Below are 18,223 nucleotides of genomic sequence, written 5' to 3'. Positions count from 1 at the left end.
CAAGCGATGATTCAAGAGTTGTAACACATTGGTCACAATTGTATTCTTAAACACATCCTCCAAACATAAATATTTATGTTAATAAAATTATAATTTTAGAAGAGAAAATTAAATCAATAATCTAAAGAAAAAACTAGTCTTAAGGGCAAAAAGACTACATCTATTCACTGGACCATTTTAATGTGAAATTTCAATAGTCATCCTAAATTAAAATATTACACCTCTAGCAATGATATGAAGGGAAAACTATTATTTACACTTTCTGGCAAGACTTAAAAAATCTATGAGACCAGTAATGAAGCAGGATATCTGTTGAGGGAAACTTTACTATAATTGTACAACAATGCTGGCATGTTAGGTTTTTTCCCTTAAGTATTTTATTTGAATGCCATGCAGGGAGGAAAAGTCTTTAATTTAATCAAAGCATCAACTTTTTTTTTTTTTGCGGTACGTGGGCCTCTCACTGTTGTGGCCTCTCCCATTGCGGAGCACAGGCTCATGGCCGCAGGCTCAGCGGCCACTGCTCACGGGCTCAGCGGCCATGGCTCACGGGCCCAGCCGCTCCGCGATATGTGGGATCTTCTCGGACCGGGGCACGAACCCGTGTCCCCTGCATCGGCAGGTGGACTCTCAACCACTGCGCCACCAGGGAAGCCCTAAGCATCAACTTTTTAAAACGGTGATGTCTGAATAATTGTTAAAATACATGTATTGTAACAATAAATGCTGAAGAAGGTGTAGAGAAAAGGGAACCCTCTTGCACTGTTGATGGGAATGTAAATTGATACAGCCACTATGGAGAACAGTATGGAGGTTCCTTAGAAAACTAAAAATAGAACTACCATATGACCCAGCAATCCCACTACTGGGCATATACCCTGAGAAAACCATAATTCAAAAAGAGTCATGTACCACAATGTTCATTGCAGCACTATTTACAATAGCCAGGACATGGAAGCAACCTAAGTGTCCATTGACAGATGCATGCATAAAGAAGATGTGGCACATATATACAATGGAATATTACTCAGCCATAAAAGGAAATGAAATTGAGTTATTTGCAGTGAGGTGGATGGACCTAGAGTCTGTCATACAGAGTGAAGTAAATCAGAAAGAGAAAAACAAATACTGTATGCTAAGACATATATATGGAATCTAAAAAAAGAAGAAAAAAAAAAGGTTCTCAAGAACCTAGGGGCAGGACAGGAATAAAGATGCAGACGTACTACAGAATGGACTTGAGGACACGGGGAGGGGGAAGGGTAAGCTGGGACGAACTGAGAGAGTGGCATGGACATATGTACACTACGAAATGTAGACTAAATAGCTAGTGGGAAGCAGCTGCATAGCACTGGGAGATCAGCTCGGTGCTTTGTGACCACCTAGAGGGGTGGGATAGGGAGGGTGACGCAAGAGGGAGGAGATATGGGGATATATGTGTATGTATAGCTGATTCACTTTGTTATAAAGCAGAAACTAAGACACCATTGTAAAGCAAGTATATTCCAATAAAGATGTTAAAAAAAAAAAGAACAAAGTTTAAAAAAAATACATGTATTGTGTTCTTATTTTATATTTTATTGGCTTTGGAAAACACTTACGAAACAATCTGGGTCATTAATTTGGCAAAAGTACTGTCTATTTCAATAGACAGCCTGTATTTTCCAAAGTGAGGAAGCATATACACACACACACACACACACACACCATATATATATATATATACACACACACACACACACACACACACACACACACATTTTTTTTTAGAACTGTGATCTTCATTTTTTTACATACAAAATGTGACTTCATAAGTTAATTTAAAATCAAATGAGTATGTTCTTGAAAATATTCAGGATTCTTTTTTTTTTTACTCTTTAATGGAAAAAGAAAAATGGGAAGTGAAGAAAATTTTAGCTTTTCAAAAACAAGGGGAACAGCATATATTAGATTTTTCTTGGAAGACTGTTTACCTGCCAGGAAATGAATGCTGCCCAGCTACATCTCCATTTTGAAGGTGATAATCATTGAAGAAATCTGGACTCATGGCTCCTTCAGAGGCAACTAATCCATCTAGGATGAAAGAAAATAGTAACTAGTGAAACATCTTTGCAGGGAATAAAAAGGAAACTGTTCTATCAAGTAACACAATAGAAAATAACCTGTATATTTAATCCGGAAGAAAAATGTTAGCATGATATTCAATTCTCTCTGCGAGTATGAACAGAAGACCATACATACTTAAGTGTTCTTTTACAATGATTGGACATTTATTGAGCATCTACTATGTGGTAGTACTATTTTATTAGAGAGATGAATAAGAAAATCTCTGCCTTCAAGGGGCTTCCAGTTTTGTGGAGAAGACAACAAAAGTTAAGGGATGAGGTAGGATAGGGAGGGACAATAAACCTTCCAGGCTAAGAAACAGAATGAGTAAGGAAATAGAAGAGACATTAAATAGCATGGTTTCGGTAAAGACCAACACTCTAGTATGTCCGACATTTTATACCCAGACAGCTTCATCTGCATAGTATGATTAGGGAATTATACATTTCAAATAAGTGAATTTTTATATAAGCAATGCTTGACACTTTAAGTGTCAAATCTTAAAACAAACACACAAACTTGGGTTAGAAATCCTTGAAAATACATTTTATATTTCCTGTGTTTTTAAAAAGTATACTGAATATAATTTTAAAACTTCTTGATAACTCAGTCTTCATTATAAACATCAATTATTATGTAGTAACGCCCTAGGTTATTAGATATATTTGACTACCTATGCTATGTGGCTACACTACTATGCTTTTTGAGTACTTTTTCTTTGCTTATAAAGTGCTCCTTTTCCTAAATCTAAGTCTTTATTATTACTTCTTGCTGATTTTAGAGTGATACTACTTTCTCATTCGCTCCAATCTAAGAATCCAGATGACCTATTTTTGATAGAATTATGAGTAAGTTAAGAATAAGAAGAATCTGAGGAAAAAAGATCCAAGTGATGGCCTCAGGGCTGTTTTATGCATAGAACAAGTATATTTTAGTATATGGCTTTTGTAATTACTATTTGAAAAGCTCTGAAGCCTTTTAAAGTTTCCTTTTCTGAAAGTACTCTGGGTTGGTAAGTGACCTCTAGGTCACTTGTTGGCTAGGTGGTATCCACAACATAGTTTATAAATTTGGCACACAGTAAGCAAATTATTCAGTCACCAGACAATCATTTTACACCTACCACATGCAATAATACTTTGCTAGGTCCTGTGGAAAAACTTAGAATACATCATTTCTGTTTTCAGGAATTTCAGGTTAAGTGAAATACAAATAGACACTTAAGATGCAATTAAATAATACATTTCATTAATAAATGATACACAACAGGAAGGGATATACCTACTAAATGAACGCTGGAGGCTGAAAAAGCTACAGAAGGATTACTGTGTTCTGTAGAGGTTAGAAAATCCTACTTGGGAAGGGAGGGAGGCAGAGGTGTAACTGATTTGAGTATTGATAGACAGCTGGGAATTAAATGATAAAATCTGTTTAGGAGTAAGGGTATTAAAAATCGAATAGATGGTAAAAATTAATAGAGTTGGGAAATGAATAGGTAAAAATAATTGGTATTTCCATAAGACTCTTGTACTGTACTACTCATTTGTTACATATATCCATTTGTTACATACCATATACTAAAGACTTGCATTATTATTTAATTGTTGAATTGTTAATAATACCTCTGGTATTTACCTTATTACTTTAGTAAATTTAAAATACTTAAGAGGTAGCTAAAAAGTATGTAATATTTAGTCCAGTTTCTGTGTCCTCTAAAAGTTAAAAATTCTATAAACCAAAAGTCCAGCTAAACACAAAAAAAGTTACAAAAAATGAAATTATGGGAATGCCAAGACACCACAGATTGAGAGTTAAGCGGCTAAAAAAATTAATTTTCTATGGATCTAAGACTGTGAAAGTTTGGCTAAAATTAACAAGGTGAAGACCACAAAAATCAACAAGTTTCTCTGTTAAATTAAAACCAAATAATTTAGGATCAGGAGTTAAGAAATCTGCCAATTTTAGAGGAACAAAGCTAAGTAATGCCAAAATAAAATGTATACCACACTTTGAAAATGAATACAAAGATATTCAGCATGCCAGCAGCATAAAAGATTCTAACACTCAGAAATATAACTCATATAAATACAACCAAATAAACATACCTGAATTATACATTAAAAGTTAATATTACATGAAACATGATCTAGTGAAGTGAATCAGATGAGGAAGAACTTAAATGAAAAACTGTTGTCAAATTCTCAACATCTTCATTTTGATTCAAAGCTCTCATTGTCTTCAAAGGGAAAAATGAGTAAGAAGGATAAATGGAATACAGGGAACTACAAACGGGGATCTCATCAAATAGAGATGAAACCAGAAAAAATTTGAATTTAAAGATTCAGCCAGAAATTTTATAAACCCAGAATACAACTAGTTTAAGAAATTTTGTAAACCTAGAATACAGTAAGTTTAGTAATACAATAAGCCTGATATTATGTGAATAAAGAGTAAACTTATATTTCTGAACTTAATTTTTAATAATCCTAATCATTTGGTAAACTACAGCTTCTACACTGCCCTTTAATGACTTGACAAAATTTAGGTAACTCTGTAATATGAGCAATCATTCTTCACTATAATGAAGTATAGAAGTTAAATTATATCTTAAATCATCAACTCAAGTACTTCAACTTCTTTGGAATTAACTGTTTCTCAGCATTCTGTAACCAAAATTAATTTTTATAGAAATACTGAAAAGGAATCATGTATTTTTGGTTGTAATCATGTATTCAGATAAATCTAGGAGTGTCCTTCTTAAGCTCCTACTCTAACCTTACTGTTTCAAAGACAGCAACAAGGAATCAAAGAATTTCATGTAACATTTAAATGCCCAGAGAACAAATAGAAGACAGAGAGGATATACACCAGAGCACTTTGTAAATTGTAGAGCATTATATACATTTAGGTTATTAAATTACATGAAACCTTTTAGACCATAGTTATATAACACACCTTCTTGAGGTGCTCTAAGTAATGATGATAAATGTGGTTATGAGTAAAATGGGGTATGTATTGGAACAAGAATGAAATCAAAGCAAATTTACTGCCAGCATAGATAATTTATCAACTTTCTGATTTCTGAAACTCAGTTAAAAAAACTGGCTTATATATATTGAATAAATAAAAGTAAACAAATACAAAAACTCAGTATCTTCTTATATATTGTTACTGAAGTAAACTTTATTTCTAAAAGTCAAATGAAAACGTAGTATTAGGCTCTTTGGTGAACTAGCTAAAAGTGAAATCATGACTGTGTGGGAGGAAACAGATATAAAGAGTGAAGAAAATGAGAAAAAGAAATGACTAAAATAGATAAATCATAACTTATTTGGCTACACCTGATAAGATACATCACATAAACACATAGGTAAATGAAAATTATGGTTTTACAATGATCCTGAGACAGAAATAAACCATTTTAAGTTTCATATTCTGTAATATAGTTACATAATAAATGCTAAGGATAAGATTCATCACAATGAATGAAGAACAACAGCAAAAAAGTAACAAATAATTTAGAAATGTGTAGTAGTAATACAGCTTTATAAATTACAATATACTTCCTCTGTGGGTAAAAAGTACTACAGCAAACAGCATCATTTTCATGATAGAAAAGGAAATTAGTCAGTAACTGCAATCACAATTATTTTAGACTAAGAAAAAAAAATAATGTAACTATAAGGAGATGTATAAGTAGATTCCTATTTCAGATAACAGAATGAGGGTCCTTTTTTTAAAATAATAGCAAGAAAGAAACAGATACATTTTGACATGTCTAACAGTTGGAAAGCATAGAGGGCAATACTAATGACCAGGAAGTAGCAAATGCTATTTCATTTTTAAATAAAAGATAAGACCAGGGTATCACTGGCCATTTAGCTTAAACTCTGTGGTTGAAAAACTACTACAGTTGCTTTTATCAGAAGCTGCCTAAAGTTTCATGGAGAGCCAGAGACTTAAGTAAGATTGCTAAAGCATCCCAACAAATCTGCAGTGTTACAAATTTTTCTGATGTTTCTGAAGATACAACTGCACACAGTAAAAGACAAGAGACTAGCATTGTCGAGATTTCCATGACACATATCAAAAACACCACAGAGACTCACTTAGTTGATGAACTATTCATGAAAAATAAAGTAGGTAAAATAATAAACTAAAAAAGTACAGGTGGCTTGATATGAGAATTTTATCTTTAAACTCATAGCAATGTAATCTCTGCTGTCAAGTGTGTACCATATCATCAGGCTATAGGTATAAAAAAACAACCATGAGGCTATCTAAAGATAACACTTCATCCCTCGAATGCTTAGATTTATTTATTTTTCCATCAGCTGTGGCTGTTTCTAAATTTAGATATATAAAAATGTGTACAATTCAGATTTCTCACAAAAGCATAGGTTGTACATTTTAATTGTATCTCACAGAAAAATGTTATGATTTTCATTTTAAGGGGTCAACTTAAATGAATTAATTTTGGAAAAGTGGTATAATTTTTTAGAAATCTGTTCTGAAATTCTAATTGTATTAAAACAACAAAGTTAAATACTGAGGTGGTTACAAGTTTTATTCGTTTTTGGAAACTGCTCATTGATTCACACTGAAAAGTAGCTATCTATCAATTTTCAAAGCAAGAAACCTGATTCCAAGAAATTCTGATTTCTATTATCAAAAAATTCACATCATATATATTTTACATCATTTTACTTCATGAATATCTGACTAGGTAAGGAACAGCTGCTTGCCATTATTAAATTAAGAAATTCTGGTTGGTTGAAATTAATCATCTACTCCATCTGGTTTGAAACTCAAAGCAGTATTTCATAACTACTGTAAAGTTCAGTTAGGAAGAAATCTATTTAATTTTCAAAGTAAAGTACCAATTTTCCAGGATTCAAGTATCTATATCAAATATAAAAATAATGCAGCCTTATGGGCAATATGCACAGCATACAATTATGAAAAATATATGAATGAATACATAGTAGGAAAAAAAGGTGAGCCATTAATTCAGATACAATTACTTTAAATGCTTTTTATTTGCAACCTGCTACAGATCTTAGTTAGAAATCCCTTCTTTTGTCTCTTCAACTAAATGACTTCAATGAAGTAATTAATTGAAGTAATTACTTCAATGAAGTAATTAATACTGGTAACAGTGCAACACATGAAAAGGGAGAATATGCAAAAACTTACCAAAATCCCTGGAAAAAGGCAGGATGGCAGAATCAACAAGGGTATGTAAGATCTATGTAAAAATTAAATTTTGCCTTGAAAATACTAGCAAGAGTTTAGAATGAAAAAACTATTGCTATAAAGTGTCTAAATCTTCCCAACCAGAGAACCAAACAGGGGTTACTAGTTCGAAAATAAAGCAAAACCATGGCAAAATGAGACTGTTAAAATGAAACACACAGGAAAAGAAAACATAAATTAGTAAATTATACATTTAAATAAATGCAGAATAGAGAAAAATATCACATTTTCAAACAGAAGTCAGAAATCTTGAAGATGTCATTTTAAGTTACACATTCTAGAAAATAATAAACTAAGAGCAATTAATTTTCCTGGTCACAGCCTTTTTAATGGGGATCACATCAAACACAGCCTTTTTAATGGGGATCACATCAAAGACTAACTTGGAAAAAAATAATGGTGAGTTAATAGGTTTGCTTGGTGTGTGTACTGATGTTATGTCTAAAATCATTAGCAGAAGGCCATTTATATACTAAAAGAAGTGCTTACAAAGCTTGAGAATGAGCAAGGTTGGCAGACAAAAATCCCTACTTATATCACACACACAGACTTATTTTTGCTTTGGTTATCATTTTACCTGAGCTGTAGAAAAGGTCAGGTCTCTCGAGAATGTCTCCTTCATGGATGTATGGCTCAATTCGATCATCACCATACAAGTACTGCTCACTCTCATCCATCTGACGACTCTCTACCATCTCCAGCCACTGAGAGTTATGCCAACGAAACTTTTCACTCTGAATTTTCTTAGCCCATTCTTCATCATATTCCTATTGCAAACAAAGTCAATTATTTTTATGTAAGCTTATGAAGGCACTTCCTTGGCACTCAGATAGCAGTACATTTAGCTTATAAGAAGAGAATTTTGGGGCCTTTGTTTGGGTCAGAGAAAACATTAAAAGTACCTGTTCAGAACTACTGTACACGATAATCAATAAAAATCAATTTATTACATATACTAAGACATCTCTGTTTGGATTACCAATCGCCATTGGCAATGGCAAAAACTGGAAAAGTTCAAATTTCACAAATTCTTTATCTAAGTATTACTAGAATTTAGGTAAGCAACCAGACTTCAGCTTCCAAAGAGTTTTGTGGCTATAATTACTGTGGCACTAATGACAGGTGGTTGAGCATTAAAATTACATCTTTCGCTGTATCTTTTTGTTTAGATAAAATTTTTCAGTAGGAAAAAAATGCACTATTAAAGAATTTCTCCTAAAAACTGAAATGGTTTACTACAAAAAACAAATAGCAGAATTTAATTCAATTTCGTTTCAACCACAAAATAATAATGTCTTATTTGGTCATAATTATTTCTTTAAACATCTCCTGCTTTAACCATGAACTCTTGAGGAGCAAGACTGTGGCTTATTCATTGTATCTGTAGCATCTATTGACAGAGAACTTCATTGGTGCGTGTTTTTGAAGGGCAAGTAGGCAAATTATTACAAAAGTTACAGCTGAACCTATCTAGCTCCACAGGTTGTGGTTACTTCTGACAAGTGTATTCACTTAATTAATGGACAGTACCACTGATGACTTAGATGGAAAAAAAGGCTTCAGGTATTTCTTGTCATCCTAATCACCGGGTTCTTAGTTTTAAATTCCTCTGTCTTTTCTTTAACACTTTTGTTTATATATTTTTTTTAAGTTGGTAAGGTGCCAGGCAATACTACTGTCCTCCAATAGTTAGGATGATCACGACAACTAAGAGGTGGACCAAATATATATTTTAGGTGAATGCTGAGCAATTTTCATACAAAGCCAAGTAAGGCTGAAGTCAAAAACTGTCATCACAGAATAAATTTCTGGGATGTAAGAATACATATGAAATTTTATAATAAAGGTATTCATTATTATCAAAATTTTTCTTGTTAAATTTTAAGTTTCACATTATCAATATATCTCTTAGCAGTGTCAGCTGTTAGACTGTGTGTTCTATACTGTACAACTCTGAAACTATATAGATGTTACTTTTCAACTTAGGTTGGTGGAAGTAGAAGATATTTTTTGGCTATGGTACTGCTAATGGCAATTTTGCCACCAAATTATCAACCGTTCATTCTTTCTAGTGGTTATCTATTAAAATTCCTATTAGTTGTCAGTTTATTTCCTAATATAATTATTTAAAATTAAATTGTATAAAAGAGTTATCATAAATATTATTGCATTTTACTTAAAATAATAAACATTAATTCAACTGTTATAATCACAATATTTAATAGAATATGCCTTATAATACTAGATATCCTATTAGATCTACATTAAATACTGGAACTAATTTGAGTGGTATTGTTTCTTTCATGAATAGCAGTTTGTTTTACTTGGCAAGAGGTATAAAACTAACTTTTCATTTTGGTAGAAAAATTTAAAATTTGATTATCTGAATGAAGAAGTATCCAAGGAAGATGATAGACATATGATTTGAATGTTTTATTATAATTTAAGTTCAAGCATGTGGATTCCTAGTGTAAGAACAGAAGTTGAAATCATCAAGCACCCAAAGCATGTAAAATATGGGGTTTGCTATTCCACTAAGGCTAAAAGTTGCTTCTTGTGAATATCTGTGAAACGTTACAGGGGTACGTATAATTTAAAAAAGTAAATCCTTCCCTGGTGGTCCAGTGGTTAAGACTCTGCACTTCCAATGCAGGGGGCGCAGGTTCGATCCCTGGTCAGGGAACAAAGGTCCCATATGCTGCATGGTGTGGCCAAAAAAATAAAATAAATCCTTAAACTGCATATCCATAAAAATGTATTTGGCCTAGTAAGTAATGCTCTGCACAAAGAAGAAAATTCACGCTTATTCTATGAGTTATCATCTCTACCCTTCTTGTAAGATTTTACTATTCTAGTTTAATAATAAAAATACATCTAATAAATGTAGAAATGTGTAATAAATGAGCTGTTTTCATCACAAACAACAGCCTTTCTAACTTAAGCCTTATTACCCTTTAAACTTATTGCAATGTTCTTATTAATGAACCTACACACACAAGCCTGAGTTTTTTTGTTTAAAGACTATTTACACTATATTTGACAGAAGTCCAAACACACAAACCAAAAACATCCATGAGACTCCATGGCTAGCTTGTGACACTAAAGCTTGACTTCTTAGTGTCTTGGGAAAGCTGATTTTCCAATGCAGTGAGTTAGCATCAGATTTAATAAGACTACCCTTATGCTGATCTGAATTCCTTTAAAGCTTTTGCCTTCCTTTTATTATGATTATTTTTTAATATCAGTTTATGACTGAGCAAACCCACAGAACCAGGGCATCTCTTAACATTATAAGGCCAAAAGGTACAGTAACAATGATATAGATTGTACTATTTTCTTTATTAAAGATAATTTTATTCTTATTTTAAGTATTTTTGTACAATAAAACAACAGGCTTACTTTTCTATGACTAACATAATGAGTAACATGTACATTATTGTTTACTGGATAACAACTATGGTTGTCTTCTCAGCTCTTCAGAAAAAAAACAAAAACAAAAGTTTCTCCCTCAGTAAATATGAAACAGAATATGTTATTCTATACCAAGCTGAGTAATCATTTAGGATACAGAAAATTATGTTCTGCAGAAGATCCAACAATGATTACAGATTCCTACTACAATGAATCCACTACAATGACATGTGGAGTTTTCACAAAAGATGGCCTTGAGACTCATTAAATACAGCGAGCTTTTTGTTATAGATCATAGGAAAGAAAATGGCAAAAAACCCTGACCAAACAGTATCAAGGCCTTAAAGTCTCAAGCAGTTATGACTTTTTGAAAACATTTGGAGTTATATGATTATAAAACTATTTCCATTATAAAACTATTTCCTGACTGAAAGTTGAAAATTATAGAAAAAATACCCTAATATCTTTACCTTAGCTAGAACCACAATAAATACTGGTATATACTAGTTTTCAGTGACTTTCTTAATTCTAATATTAACAGCTAACTTTGGAGGATGTTTTAAAATATGCATTTTTAAATTTAGAGGCTAAGTATAAAACATTATTAAGATATTATACTTGTGCCATAAAGGTTTGCTCTAGTTTGTGATAATGCAGCCTCAGGTATTCGAATATTTACCAAATGTAGCATCTTGGAATGAAGGATGTTATGAGGAATGCAATATTTGTTTAAATATTTTCATTTCTTTTTCCTTAATAGCAAATTGGTTAGAATCAAAAAAGATAGTACAGTTTTGCTATATGATGCTGTATTTTTCATCTTTATGTTTCTGAAACACTGATTTTTATGTTCCATATTTCTTGAAAATTAAATATTTTAGCTTATGGATGTTGAAGATCTATTTATCAACCGTAGTGAATTAATAGGTTAGGACAGTGGTCCCAAGAATTTTAGATTTTAGAAAGGTTCAAAAGTAAATCTGTGGGACTTGGGACTTCCCTGGTGGTGCAGTGGTTAAGAATCCACCTGCCAGGGCTTCCCTGGTGGTGCAGTGGTTGAGAGTCCGCCTGCCGATGCAGGGCACACGGGTTCGTGCCCCGGTCCGGGAGGATCCCGCATGCTGCGGAGCGGCTGGGCCCGTGAGCCGTGGCTGCTGGGCCTGTGCGTCCGGAGCCTGTGCTCCGCAGCGGGAGAGGCCACAGCAGTGAGAGGCCCACGTAGCGCAAAAAAAAAAAAAAAAATGAATCCATCTGCCAATGCAGGGGACATGAGTTCGAACCCTGGTCCAGGAAGATCCCACATGCCGTGGAGCAGCTAAGCCCGTGTGCCACAACTACTGAGCCTGTGCTCTAGAGCCCCCGGGCCACAACTACTGAGCCTGAGTGCCACAACTGCTGAAGTCTGCATGCCTAGAGTCCGTGCTCTGCAACAAGAGAAGCCACTGCAATGAGAAGCCCACACACCTTAACGAAGAGTAGCCCCCGCTCACCGCAACCAGAGAAAGCCCGCGTGTAGCAATGAAGACCCAATGCAGCCAAAAATAAATAAATAAATAAATGAATATATTTATTTATTTATTATTTTTTGCGGTACGCGGGCCTCTCACTGTTGTGGCCTCTCCCGTTGTGGAGCACAGGCTCCGGACACGCAGGCTCAGCGGCCATGGCTCACGGGCCCAGGCGCTCCGCGGCATGTGGGATCTTCCTGGACCGGGGCACTAACCCGCGTCCCCTGCATCGGCAGGCGGACTCTCAACCACTGCGTCACCAGGGAAACCCATAAATTAATTTTTTTAAAAAAGTAAATCTGTGGGACTGATATTAAATGTAAATCAACTTCCACCTACTATTATTGTTTTATAAAAGAAAGGCCATTTTAAGACTAAAAATGTGAGAAAGACGATCTCAAAATAAAGATATACCTTCCCAACACTAAAATACTTTAACTTTACATTTACAACTCCTCCCCAGTTCTGGTCTCTCTCTTCTCTTTCCTCTCTCACTTTCACACACACACACACACACACACACATACACTTTTTTCTTTTCCCTCTCTTTTCCATTTTAGTGAAAACCAGTGAAAGCTTTATCATACCCCAGTGGACCAGCATATTCTGGAATCCCTAGTCTCAGCTATCTTCTGTATCTATGCTCAGTGAGTATAGTTTAATAGCCCTGGCAAAGTCATACTTTCTTTGTGTCTCAGAGTCTGAATTTATAGACACTAATAATGTGGTATGGTATAATACAAAGAACATTGGATAAGGGCCAAGAGACCTGGGTTCTCCTTCTAGTTCTGATACTAACAGAAATATGCAACCTTCTAAAGATATTTTAAAATCTGTTGGTCTCAGATTCTTCAATTGTAAAATGAAACAAATCTAAGATTTATTCAAGTTCTAAAATTCCTCAAATACAAATCTATAATTAATACCATTACCTCATAAAGCTGTTGAAATAACTATCCCCCAAAACTGCAGAATAATAGCAATATACAGAGGTCATCTTTTAAAAATTACATAGCAATTCTAAATGAATATTGTATCAAAATTTAATAAATTCAACATATATCAATTAAAACCAATTCCCTCTAACCCCTCTCCCCCAAATCCCTACTTCCCTCTTATATCACTGCCCCCTCAGTATCACAAAATAGATACGGGAATTCAGGGATGTCATAGGTCAAACACAGGCAAGAAATGTCATCAAAATTTATCAAGCTATTGTGGAAATACTCTAGGAATATAGTTGTTTTTTCTTCATTTTTGAAATGCTTCTTTTCACAAGGAGTGCACCCTGATATCCTTGCTTTGGGACTCTAGTTTGTCTTGTATTTAAAGGTACACATGCTTTGTCTTTTATTTTCTTCTCATCTCCTGACATTATGACCTTAAGCACTAGTTTTCATAAATTCTAAAGTGTCACGAAAGACTTATGGTTTGATTTTATATGGAATGTGCCATCCTTTCTGAAGTCCTATATCATTTTGTTTACTACTAAACCACTGAAACATTATGAAGCCTTAACCAGCTTATTATCAGAGCCTGTTCACTATCAGGAAAACTCTTTGTCACTGGCTTCCGTCACACCTTGTATCTGATTAACACACTACAGGGTAACACAGAGCTACATAGATCTGCTTTGTGTTCTAACGTAACTGATGGAAAACAGATTTTCCTTTCTCCTTTAACGTGGCTGCCCCCTAATTGAGAATGTAATATGGTTTATTTAATACAATTCTTCATACTAAATTAAAGCAGATCTAGAGTAATTTAGTTGCTCATTAAGATTAAGGTAGTAGCTGCTAAAAAGATGCCTTTTATAGCTTAGAAAATACTTCTCCCAATGATATGTATATATTATCTATATTTATCTAATACATAATTAAACACACATACATAACAGAGTTGTTGACTTTTATGCACATACTACCTGTTTCTCAATAGTACTGTCTCAAATGTTGCCCTTTAGTTTTGACTATGGCATTTTCTAACCAGACCTCAAAGTACAATTATCTCTTCAACCGCTGTTTAAAGCACTGAGGAGGCTCATCTGTGTAATATCATTTCAAATATCATGTCCACAGAGTAAAAGATATAACTAAATAAAATTTATTTAAGCAAGGAATCATGACTTTTCGTTCATACCATGCTTTTTTTTTTAATCCAACTGCTGACAATTAAAAAAGCAATAAAGTAACATGCATAATACTAGTAGGGAATACACACACATGCATATATATATATATATATGCATGTAAATTCTAATAAACTAGAAAAATATCTTAAATTTCTGCCTTTCAGATTTATGCAATATAAAAATGAACTCCATAAGAGGGCTAACCACTAAAACCAACTGGGTTTATCTCACGAAGCCCAATTTGACTGTATGGAATTGAGAAATTAACATCAAACTTACAAATCTGAGAAATGAAAATTTGCCAAGACTGTAGAACAAGGAAGAACCAACTCCACCTGCTTTGGAAAGAACATTTTAGAAGTTTCTGTCAACAACTCACTTGAAAATCCCCACTCTGTGCCCATAACCAACCTGCAAGCCAATTAAAAGTAAAAACCTTCTACCCATTTTACCAATCCCTACCCATTCATGGTTTTGAAATCCTGTCCTGAAATAACCTGAGTTTTAAGCTAACGCTAATCCTAACCCTATGAAACTTTCTCTATAACTTCCCTTTCAAGATATTATAAGACATTTTTACGGCTTCTCTGGTGGCGCAGTGGTTGAGAGTCCGCCTGCTGATGCAAGGGACACGGGTTCGTGCCCCGGTCCAGGAAGATCACACATGCCGCGGAGCGGCTGGGCCCGTGAGTCATGGCCGCTGAGCCTGCGAGTCCGGAGCCTGTGCTCCGCGGCGGGAGAGGCCACAGCAGTGAGAGGCCCGCATACCACAAAAAAAAAAAAAAAAAGATATTATAAGATATTTTTAAAAAGTGTTCTCCTTTGCTAGACGTTTATTATTAATAAATCCACCTTTTCTGTCTGACACAGGCTTCCCCTGGTAATTTTTGAGGGGACTATGACAGTTGATGTCTTAGAGGTTACATGTAAACCTACATTAGTTTATCTCACTTCAATATACCAGTCTTATTAAATATAATTGTGTCTATCCTAGAATGAAGATAGCACCTTGTTTTCGTAGTTTAAAATAATTCCAGATTATTTTAATACACACAATTTGCCAATGATCAAAATTAACAGTTAAAAGAGAAAAAGCTGCCATTCAAAATCTTAGTGACACAAACCTGTGTTAGTATCAAATCACATGTAGGCCTGTGGCTGGCTAGAAGGCAACAGACATCAGTATTTTACCAGAGAACCTAGGTACATTCCCTTCTCCATAAACATCCTGTAGATACAATGTGCAATGCATTAGTACAGAATATCTATTGACAGCCCATGTAGTAGTACTGCTCCTAAAAGGCCAGTTCATGTCTAGACGACAGTATCCTGGTGTCTAGATTGTAAACTTTTATATTCTAGAGACTTCGTGTTGTTTTTTATTCCCAGTGTCAACCTTAGTTGTCTGGAACACAGTATGTGCTTAATAAACATGTATTAAATGTTTGACAACCCAGTAATGTCAGGGGAGGAAATTGTTTACTAATTGGGGAGGAATTTGAGGTTCTCAAATACTTCATACAAAGCTGAGGAAGGACTGAGGGATAAAAATCTAATTGGGTTTTTAGAAGCTTTCTATGTATAGAGGGTTCTGATCTTCCCTTGATGATCTTCAAGTCTTGGAAGAGAAAAGGCAATGATCAATTGCTGTATAATTCCCTTGGAAGATGAGGAAGCTAGGCTCCTCTCTCCTGGCCTCAGTTCTCCTCTCTGCAGCTACCCCATTCCCTGCCTCCCAAAGCTACATGCAAAGCCTAGTCAGACAGGCAACAATTTGCTGATGAGGCAACAGAGACTGCATCACCAAACATGTAATCCTCTACAGTACAAAGAGTACTATGAACACATATCTGTTTCAATTCACCAATTGAGGGCCTGGGCCTAAATACATCAAACACTTCATCACTAATGTAACATTTCTATAATTTGGGGAAAGAATACTTTACTGCAGAGGGCATATTTCCCTAAGGTTTGCAAGGCATCTAATTTTTCTTGGTATTATTCAATGATGTTTGTCTTGAGTGCAAGAAGTTTGCTTTCTTAAAGATAAATCGCCTTAAGCTACAAATATTCCCACTCTTTCTGTATTTTTTTGATCATAGCCATGCCAAGAATACTCGGAAATCAAAATCTAGAGGTAAAAAAGAGTCTTAAGAGATCATCTACTTCCATTTTAGGCAGGTTTCTAACAAACTATTTTAGAAAGTTGGTTATTTAGCTGTTACTAATGTTAACTGGACAGACTTCACATTCTCCCTTGACAGCCTATTTCTAGTGTTTCATCATCTTTGCTGTGTCTAATCAAAGTTTCTCCTGTTTCAAATTAAGTCAATTTCCTCTTGTTTTACTCTTTAAAAAGATTTGGGACAAGCAAATAACACCCTGCATCGTGATCAGTAATAGAGTCTGAGCTCAAAGAACTAAAGAATGGCAGCTACGTCCCAAGTGGACCTGAGAAGCTGTCTTTTTACTGATGCATTAAAATGCCCCACTCCTCAAATTTCTTCCAAATGAGGCCCAGCAAACCAGTATAAATTTGGTCTGAGGTTAGTCTGGTTTGGTCTGATAAATTGAGTCCAAATCCAAATTAGTCACCACAGATTCAGAACATGGGTAATTTAACACATGGGGCACTTCTACACTAGCAAAGGTAGCTTCCTATTTCTCTACACTGTCCTAATCAACACCTTTCAGTAAATTGACCTATTCTGTTAACTTCCCTGACATGAAGTCTTAAAGTGCCAAATTCAGCCATTTTTCAGGACAATCTTAAAGTAAACTACAAATAGAAATATGTCTGGCCAAAATATATATATTCCAAATAACTTTCCAGGGTTTAAATCCAAACTGTGAACAGATTATCTTCCCATATCATTTTAAAAGTTGAACAGAAAATAACATAAATAATTAACTGTACTAAGGAAAGGAAACGTTGATCCAGATATTTAATCTATATATAAACTTCACAACTTGGTGTGAATTTTGGTTTAGTTTGAACAAAACATATTGAGTGACCATCATGTGGCAGATGCTCATATATATTTTCTCTAACTTCTTTAATCCTCAGAAGTGTCACTGTAAACTAAATCTTCAAGAAGTTAAATAAATTGCCTGAGATTACTCAGCAGGTGAGAGAACTAGAATCAGTTGTATTCTAAATGCAATACTCTATTGGATCAAGTTGCCACTTCATAGAGGCCAAAAGTTTAATCTAAGATCAGAATCCCACTCAACTGACAAGGGAAGAAAAATGTTTTGGGAAGAAGCTGCCCCTGGTGTTGCGGTTTCCTATTACCAAGATAAAATTGAGCCAGGGCCTTGAATCCTACAAGGTGTATAATAGCAGAAAGGTAAAAAAACATTCTTCTAGCAGAACATGGGATGTTTCCAGAGTCTGGTGCCCACCTATCAGCTGTATTGGACTACCTCCTTCTCTTCTAAGAACCTCAGCTATGACTATGACCTCAGTTGAGTAGCACAGCATAGGACTTCCAGATCACATGAATAATTCACATGTGAATATCTTTAAATATTCTCAGTTTAACAACTCTAGTATTTCTGAGTATCTTTTTAGACTTAAGTTTTACAAGTATGAAATGAAACAATCTAAAATTACTTGGCACCACATCAAATACTTACTTTGTAAGTCCAGTGTAGAGAGGTATAGAGAGATTAGAGTGAACTTTCAGATTACTTGTTCAAATTTGTTTTATACTAACTCACATGATCAGACAGCATCTTAGGGAACCAGACAGAGCTAGCTGACGTATCACCAGTTTCATTTTGCTGATTCTTCTTGGAAGTCCTCTTA

General features: G+C 34.5%; 1 protein-coding gene across 2 annotated transcripts in view; it reads right to left on the bottom strand.

Annotated features, from left to right (window-relative positions):
• The window catches only part of KIFAP3 (kinesin associated protein 3), a 155,737-nt gene that overhangs the window by 28,611 nt on the left and 108,903 nt on the right, over nucleotides 1-18,223 (bottom strand). For both annotated transcript variants that reach the window (XM_079922205.1, XM_079922204.1), the window contains exons 18-19: nucleotides 7,940-8,129; nucleotides 1,974-2,073 (exon numbers count right to left, since the gene is read on the bottom strand). In XM_079922205.1, the coding sequence (XP_079778331.1) occupies nucleotides 1,974-2,073; nucleotides 7,940-8,129 (290 nt within the window). The remainder of the gene's footprint in view (nucleotides 1-1,973; nucleotides 2,074-7,939; nucleotides 8,130-18,223) is intronic.

Source organism: Stenella coeruleoalba (assembly GCF_951394435.1).
Source record: "Stenella coeruleoalba genome assembly, chromosome: 1".
In the NCBI taxonomy this organism is placed as follows: Eukaryota; Metazoa; Chordata; class Mammalia; order Artiodactyla; family Delphinidae; genus Stenella; species Stenella coeruleoalba.
Note: the sequence above shows the minus strand (reverse complement) of the source record. Positions and strands in the feature narration are given on the sequence as shown.